The sequence below is a fragment of the Agrilus planipennis genome, unplaced genomic scaffold (assembly GCF_000699045.2).
Source record: "Agrilus planipennis isolate EAB-ADULT unplaced genomic scaffold, Apla_2.0 scaffold16, whole genome shotgun sequence".
Taxonomy (NCBI): domain Eukaryota; kingdom Metazoa; phylum Arthropoda; class Insecta; order Coleoptera; family Buprestidae; genus Agrilus; species Agrilus planipennis.
This window is the reverse complement of record NW_020438946.1, coordinates 1,970,262-1,978,475: the sequence shown is the minus strand read 5'-3', so window position 1 is coordinate 1,978,475 and position 8,214 is coordinate 1,970,262. Positions and strand designations below refer to the sequence as shown.

Sequence of the window (8,214 nt, the reverse complement as noted above, 5' to 3'; positions counted from 1 at the left end):
CAATTAACAATAATTTTGTAGAAGCTGAAAAAGAGCTAAGATATTTTGAGAGTTGTTTTTAAAATTGCGTATAAAAAAGTATGTTTCCCAAACCACTGAATCGAAAATTATGAAAAAGATCAGAATTAATGAAAATTTTCGTAAACTTTAACGTATCCATTAGGTTGGTACAGAACCGCCTGTATGCGAATCGAACTTCATTTAGGACGAATCTAATTCCCATTTGGTCTTAATTTTACTATATTGAATTAAACCACGAAAAAAAAACTCTTAAACATTCATTTTTATTAACCAACGTCGGTATTATTCAAGCAACAAAATTTAGAGTATAATAATTTTTAGGTACCTATTATATTGAATAAATACTTCAAAAAGTAATAAAAAACTTCATGTTAGTAATATCAATAGAAACATATAAAAGTAAAATAATTATGGCTTACAACGATTGATAGTAATTATGGGGTCAATTTAAAAACTGAAATAGATATTCACATTATAGACCATTGCTAAAGGGGTAGCAGAAATAAATACTGATAAGTTAATTAAGAGTGACTTAAAAAACAATAAATGTAACGTTTAAAATCGAAAAAATAATTCTTAAGGAAGCCCCCTCTTGCAACAGTGTGCCTTCATTGGATAAATTTAAAAATAATTTCAAAATCTCTTAGAACATAATAGAAGGTTCAAAAGTATTTTAAAATTTCCTTCATCATGAATACCGTTTAGTTTTTAAATCCTGAGATATTTGTATTTTTCTACTATTTTCATTTCAAGTACTCTATTTTTTAATCCCTTGGTTGTGGGTAATATTGTACAATCTTTTGTGATATCTCCTCAGCTAAAGCGCTGGAGCCTGCACATAACATTCTCCGTGACATACGATCAATGGGCCCTCCTGCAGGGTCCACAACAACTCCTCCAGCTTCATTAATAATCAGTTCTCCTGCTGCAATGTCCCAAATATGAATACCAAACTCAAAGTAAGCATCAGCGGCGCCCATTGCTACCATTGCCATATTTAATGCACATGACCCCAATGATCTAGTCCTAAATTTTTAATTATGCTATGATTATGTTATATTCTATACAAGTGCCTTACCCATGTACTTGTGGTAAGAGAATATTCTGATTTTCCAGTATAATCTTCAATTTTTCAGAATCACGACTGGTACCGTTTTCTAGCATAACAAGTGAATTAGAAAGGTTTTGCTGTTGTGAAACTTTTATCGGTTTTCCATTTAAAAATGCCCCTTCACCTTTTCGAGCAGTAAACAGTTGCTCTAACATAGGGTTATAAATTATTCCTATTTCCGGTTGTCGGTCGATAAAAAGAGCAATGGAGATACAAGAATGTGGAAATCCATGGACAAAGTTCATGGTACCATCCACAGGATCTATTATCCATGTCGGAATTTCAGTCAAGTTGCATTGCTCACCTGATGAAACCGACTCTTCACCGATAAATTGATGGTCAGGAAATGCTTGCTTCAAACCGTCAATTAATAATTTTTCTACTTCCTGATCAGTTTCAGTCACAAAATCAATTTCACATGATTTTGTTTCGACGTTTTTATTAAGCTGCGAAATTCTCTCTCTAATTAACTAAAAATTTGGTTAAATTAACTGAAGTGTCTTGTTTTTCCATACATTATTAATTACCTTTCCAGCTTGTTTTGTTAAATTTAAAACGGTGTTATAGAAAGGGGCGCTAGAAGACATCTTCAAGCTTTGGTAAAAACACTTACGTAGTTCACTTGCATGTGACTGTAATAAATTGTAGAACGTACATGACATTAATTATTGATTTTTCAAATTTTCCAGAACCTTCATGTTAATCTTATCATATCTTGTTTAATTTAATTTGTCAAAAGTTTCATAATCCTCGATCCTTTCTAAACATACTCTTTTGTTTATAGCCATCTTATCTACTGGCTTACATATAATCGATTTTGCTGATTGATTAGTAAATGTAACAGAGAAAATAGGTAAGCAAAAAAAATAAATTCTTTCTGGATTTTTATGATAAAATTAAAAATTAGACGTATTAGTTTTTGGGATTAATTAATTTTAATTATGTAGTTCTTATTATTGTTACAGCCAACTTGGCATATAATTGCTGTAGTTCACTTGTACAGAAACGGTAGATCATAGATAATAGATCTACAAAGGGTAATCGGTAGATCAAGTGATTTACTTATTATATACACACACATTATTTGTATCCCAAATTCTTCCATAGATGTAATCCCTGTATAATTAATTTTAATTACTTTTAATTCATCTGTTACCACCCTACGTCTTTCAGAATGTTGATGGACCAGTCAAGAAAAAAACCCGTTATGAAAATACTTCTTTATCTTAATGTTCTGCTTATTGCAATTCCTTCTTTTGCATACCCAATTGGCGTTTATAGCGCCACTACATGTATTGATTCCGTCCATTTGTGTATCTATTATCTATGATTCCGTCACAAGAAATCATAAAGAACAAAAATTCAAAGAAAACATCTCTTAAAATTTTTTTGAATCTAGGAGAATTCATGTTGCTATTTTACATTAAATGCTACCCTTTTCACTTTGTAAATCTATTATCTTTGAATGCTGCTTGGTGTCCCCATTTTTAAGATTTTGCAGCTTTACTTGCGTCTAGGTGCGTATCTTCATTCTATTTCATGTTTTAATTGTTTAATAATTTAGTTTATCCGTTTTTTTTTTCTTTATTTTTAAAGATTGACGATAAATAAGAGTGAAAGAGTTCATTTTGATGCTACTGAGAAGTAAATCGTCTACTGTAGTGTGCTCTTCATCTTTGAGGATAATATAGTTAATTTTGGCGAACATACATGCTATAATATACATATTTTATTTATTTACCACAATTACAAATCTAGTCCAAGTATATTTATTTGAATTAACTTTAACATTGTATTATGCACGTAATTTTCTAAATTATATGTGGATACTCTTATTTCATTAGATTTCATTTTACAGGAACATACCCTCCAGAAAGTAGCTGCACCTGTACTCCCAAAGAAAGCATGAAGTACTTTCTTTCTATTTGGAATGGAGACAGTGTGCCATTGCTAAAGGAAAGATTTATGACAATGAATGCACTGGTAAGTAACAGTATCAATTAAAAACAGTAAAACTTCAATTTCTTAAACATTTGTAACTTAAAGTCAAAGGCAATAAGGATAAGTGATAAGCTTCTTTAAAGTTACTTTTTGTATAAATTGAAAGTTTATCCCTTTGTTTCTAATAAAAACATTAGTATTCTGTTATCATGTTCTTAGTACAGATCCTAATTGTATGCTATTTATATCTTAATATTTTTTAATCTAGTAAATAATTCTTAGCAACATTATGCAAATATATTTAAATTAAAATTGATATGGTTCAATGTAAATTAGATTGTATATATAGGTAACACCTATACTGTAAACAAATATCTTTCATAAGATTTCATTTTACAGGAATATTTTCAAAACTTTGGATGTCATATGTTATGCAGAATAGATTGTATCAGCCCTCCTTTACTCAACAAAATAGCAGTACTTAAAGTCCTAAAGAAAAATGGCTCTTTTTTGGTTGGGAACGAGTGGGTAAGTAACAATATCAATTAAAAATAATGGATGAGATTCCAGAAAGGTCAAGTTCTTGGACATTTGTAATGCTCTTTTAATAGTTAAGTTTTAAACATTATTTCGGAAATGTCAACAAACAGCAGCAGAATTAATATACAACTTGATTCTTTCTGACAGTGTTAAAGTTAACATAATAAAAGAGATGGAGCATTTATTTTAATTTTTGTATATATTAACCTGAGTAAGAGGATAAGAAGTCAAGGAACAAGGAGTATTAAATCATTGAATTTTGAACATAAGAGATGTTTATTTTGATTAATAACTAATGGTACATTAATAACATGCACATCAATTATTTTTCCTTTCACCTGTCTCTAACTTCACCATTAAAACGCCGTTATTTCTTTCCAAATTTGTATGGTTTTTTGCATGTTTGAATTTTAGAACATTATAGTCTGCAGCTAACAAAGGTGAGAATATATAGTACATACGTCTATCTAACTTCTTTTTATAATGAAATGTCGAAGTAATACCTTGATTTTATTTAAATTTTTTCTGAAAATACTTTTGGCGTTTATAGCGCCACTACCATTACATTGTCGATTCGGTCAAGAGAATTCATAAAGAACAAAAATTTGAAGAAAACGATTAAAATTTCTGTGGAAGTGAAGAAGAATACTCCTGAAAAAAATGTTATGAATCTTATGCGTTTTGTTCATCTTGCCATTTTGTGTTAAAAGCGACGTTTCGTCGCCATTTTTAAAATTTTGCAATGTTACTTTCCGGTGCGTATTTTCATTATATTTCGTGTTTTAATTATTTTAAGGTGTAGTTTATTCAATTTTATTCTCTATTTTTTCAGATTGACAATAAATTAAAAGTGGAAGAATGTTCATTCTGATGCCACTGAAAAGCAAATTTTTTCATCTTGGAGGATCTTGTAGTTAATTTAGGTGAGCATACGTACTAAAATATATATTTATTTATTTGCCACAATTACATATTATATTTAATGTGATATTAACTTTAGCATTATATTATGCACGTCATCCTCTAGAGAGCCTCCATTATATGTGAATACTCTTCAATAAGATTTCATTTTACAGGAACATTCACTCCAGAAAATAGCTGCACGTGTGTCGAAAGAAAGCATGACAGTGCCTTTGTTTCATTTGGAACAGAGACAGTGTGGCATTGCTAAAGGAAGGATTTATAACAATGAATGAACTGGTAAGGAATAGTATCAATTAAAAACAGTAAATGAGGTCCCAGACCTCAATTTCGTAGACGTTTGTTACTGTCATTAGATAACTTGACAACTTTTCAGAAATGGCAGAATTAGCATAACTGAATTAATGTGGAGCTAACGTTTCCATCAGTGTGAATTTTACAGATTTACTTGCTTTGAAAGTGCCCGTTTGTATAGATTATCCAACAAAAGGGAAGGAATTGCAGTTAATTTTGATGCTACTGAAGTAATATATGCTATTGATGTCTTCACTTTGCAACATTATGGAGTTAATTTTGAACTTTCGAGGAGGAGGCAACGGGAAATTAGTTTGGAAAGGACTGAAACAAGTGTGGATTTCCTCTTGGATTTGACTTGACCATTACACTTGGAGACTACTACTTCTGCTACTTCCTGCATGACATCATATTAGTTGCTCTCTATGTCTTACTAATAAACAATTATCTTTTGTACAGTATAAATTGAGGTTAACGTGTATCTACGGTATTTCATTTTTTTAAAAATCTATTGTTGAGATCATCGACTTATACTGCTATATTATTATATGTCTATGGTTGAGAGTATAAATTGACGTATTATCGTGCGTCTATGACTATCCATATTTATGTCATGATCTATGGTCATGGTGTCAATAACGTTTGTCGCCATTTTATTATGATTCAGCAATTTTATTTGCTTCTTGGTGCTTATTGTTAGGGGTTTTTAATTCTTTCCTTACTTATAGTGTAATTAATACATTTTTTTGTCCATCTCTACAGATTATCGAACAAATGAGTTCAGTTTGGCTGTACTGAAACGGCTAATGTCTACATGGGTGTTTTCGTTTCTGAACTTGGTTTTGATTTACTATTTGTGTCTTCACCTCGCAACCTATGCAGTTAATTTTCAACCGATGAGTGGAAGCAACTGGAGACTTATTTGAGCAACAGACTTTCTGCCGTGGTATTCTGGATTTGGTTTGCTTTTTACACATGCAAACATTGAGAGGTAGCAGTCTACAGTTAATTAAGGTGAGAAACTTGATAATAGTTAATTTTAATTGCTCTTTATTAATCTATTACTACCGTATCTGTTTCAGATCGACGCTGGANTATATATATATATATATATTCGCTTAGTTTAGATGTGAGTCGAAAATCAGAGCCAATGAGGCTTGAAAAGTTTTTTATTCCAATGCAAAACCAACACCATCGTTTCGCCTCATTGGTTTTGATTCTACTCATATACATTTTTATCTTTAACATTTACCTGTTTCAGTCCCCAAGTAATATAACACACAAGGGCAGTGCTTATGATAACCCCTCTCTGACTGATAACTGGGATGATACAGAAGGTTATTACAGGGTACGAATAGGGGAAAATTTGGACAATAGATACACTGTTTATGGTCATACTGGACAGGGTGTTTTCAGTAGTGTCGTTAGAGCCAGAGATCAAGCAAGAGGCAGCCAGGATGTAGCTGTAAAAATAATTAGAAATAACGAAATCATGTAAGTGTCATTATGTGATCAAAAATTGTTCCCGATGGGCATCTAGTAGCAAAATATCTTCAAATCAATTTTATTAAGCATTTAATAATATTTTTCCACGTAAAAAAAAGCCATCGAAATCGATTCAGCCGTTTCAATGATTATTCCGTACAAATAAACAAACAAGCAAACCAAAAAATTAGCCCATACAGACAGTAAACTAAAAATGTTTAAAGATCGTTTGTGTTTTAATAGCGTACGAGTCACCCTATGATTTTAAAAAGAACGCTTACTTCGATATTACTGATAGATAGTTCAATTTTATTTATATGTATATATAGATGTATAGATATAGATTAGATAAAAAATTGTTGCAGGCATAAGACTGGTCTTAAAGAACTGGAAGTGTTAAAAAAACTAAATGATGCAGATGCTGAAGACAGGTTCCATTGTCTAAGATTATTTAGACATTTTTTCCACAAGCAACATCTGTGTTTAGTGTTTGAACCCTTGTCTATGAATCTTAGAGAAGTGTTAAAAAAATACGGTAAAAACGTTGGTTTGCATATAAAAGCTGTCAGAAGTTATACACAACAGCTACTACTAGCGTTAAAACTACTTAAAAAAACCGGTGTCTTACATGCTGGTAAGTTTATTTTTCTGTTTTTCTTATTTTTAGGCGTGGTGTATATCGATGGTACGTTACATTTTTACCACATTAATTGTGATATTTTTTTAATATTTATTGCATATAATTTGTTTTAAGATATCAAACCGGACAATATTTTGGTAAATGAGAGCAAGTTAGTACTAAAATTATGCGATTTCGGTTCGGCCTCATACATAACCGACAACGAAATAACGCCCTACCTTGTGTCAAGATTTTACCGAGCTCCTGAGATCATTTTGGGTATAGCGTACGACTACGCTATAGATATGTGGTCTGCCGCATGTACNAATTTTGTTAAGTCTGAAAATTTGTATCAGGAGAGCATAAGTCGCAAAAGGTCTTTTTAAAAGTATTTTTTCCAAAACTTTTCGACCAGCCCTCGTATATAACGCAAAACTGAAAATTTTGTTAAATCTGAAAATTTGTATCAGGAGAGCATAAGTAGCAAAAGGTCTTTTTAAAAGTATTTTTTCCAAAACTTTTCGACCGACCCTCGTATATATCGCAAATCTGAAAATTTTGTTAAATCTGAAAATTTGTATTAGGAGAGCATAAGTCGCAAGAGGTCTTTTTCAAAGTACCGATTTTTAGCGCTGAAAACGAAAAACGAATGCTATACAGCTGATCCCGCGCTAAAAATTGGTACTTTGAAAAATACCTCTTGCGACTTATGCTCTCCTAATACAAATGTTGAAATTTATGAAAAATTTCGATTTTGAGCCAAATACCAGGGTTATTCAAAAAATTCTTTTTTGAAATTGAAAAAGACCTCTTGCGACTTATGCTCTCCTAATACAAATTTTCAGATTTAACAAAATTTTCAGTTTTGCGTCATATACGAGGGCTGGTCAGAAAGTTATGGAACAACCAAATTTCAAAAAACAATTTTTGATTTTTCCATTACTTTTTCACTAACCCTCGTATTTGGTTTAAAATCGAAAATTTTCATAAATTTCAAGATTTGTATTAGGAGAGCATAAGTTGCATTGGATCTTTTTCAGAATTAAAGCGCGGGATTAACTTCAGCTTTTTTTCAAATTGTTCAGCTCGTAAGCATATGATGGCTCTGGTAATTTTCAAAAATTGACACAATTTTCTTTCTTTTTATAGTATTTATGCTATTTTATTCTTTACTGTTGTTTAAGACTAAGGACAAAATTAAAAACACATACTTCATTTATTTATTTATTTAAATACTAAAGAATAATACAATGAAAATACATTTATTATTTAGAAATATAAT

At 31.0% G+C, this 8,214-nt stretch overlaps 2 protein-coding genes and 2 long non-coding RNA genes across 4 annotated transcripts; 3 read left to right on the top strand and 1 right to left on the bottom strand.

Moving 5' to 3' along the window:
- Window positions 1-265: 265 nt before the first annotated feature.
- Window positions 266-1,895, bottom strand: LOC108744679 (inositol monophosphatase 1). Its single transcript, XM_018480565.2, has 3 exons — window positions 1,660-1,895; window positions 1,100-1,602; window positions 266-1,047 (listed from the first exon to the last, which is right to left on the bottom strand). Exons 1-3 carry the CDS (start codon window positions 1,792-1,794, stop codon window positions 786-788), a joined length of 900 nt encoding a protein of 299 aa, XP_018336067.1. The 5' UTR covers window positions 1,795-1,895; the 3' UTR covers window positions 266-785.
- A 259-nt stretch (window positions 1,896-2,154) lies between these two features.
- Window positions 2,155-4,110, top strand: LOC108744681. Its single transcript, XR_001938996.2, has 3 exons — window positions 2,155-2,649; window positions 2,729-3,115; window positions 3,473-4,110. It is a non-coding gene; the product is annotated as an uncharacterized LOC108744681 (long non-coding RNA).
- Window positions 4,111-4,119: 9 nt separating this feature from the next.
- Window positions 4,120-5,922, top strand: LOC112904521. Its single transcript, XR_003231152.1, has 5 exons — window positions 4,120-4,368; window positions 4,446-4,536; window positions 4,690-4,813; window positions 4,911-5,842; window positions 5,911-5,922. It is a non-coding gene; the product is annotated as an uncharacterized LOC112904521 (long non-coding RNA).
- A 40-nt stretch (window positions 5,923-5,962) lies between these two features.
- On the top strand, window positions 5,963-8,121 carry LOC112903925 (serine/threonine-protein kinase PRP4 homolog). Its single transcript, XM_025974734.1, has 4 exons — window positions 5,963-6,322; window positions 6,679-6,947; window positions 7,068-7,253; window positions 8,117-8,121. The coding sequence occupies exons 1-4, from the start codon at window positions 5,979-5,981 to the stop codon at window positions 8,119-8,121; spliced, it is 804 nt and encodes a 267-aa protein (XP_025830519.1). The 5' UTR covers window positions 5,963-5,978.
- The last annotated feature ends 93 nt before the right edge of the window (window positions 8,122-8,214 follow it).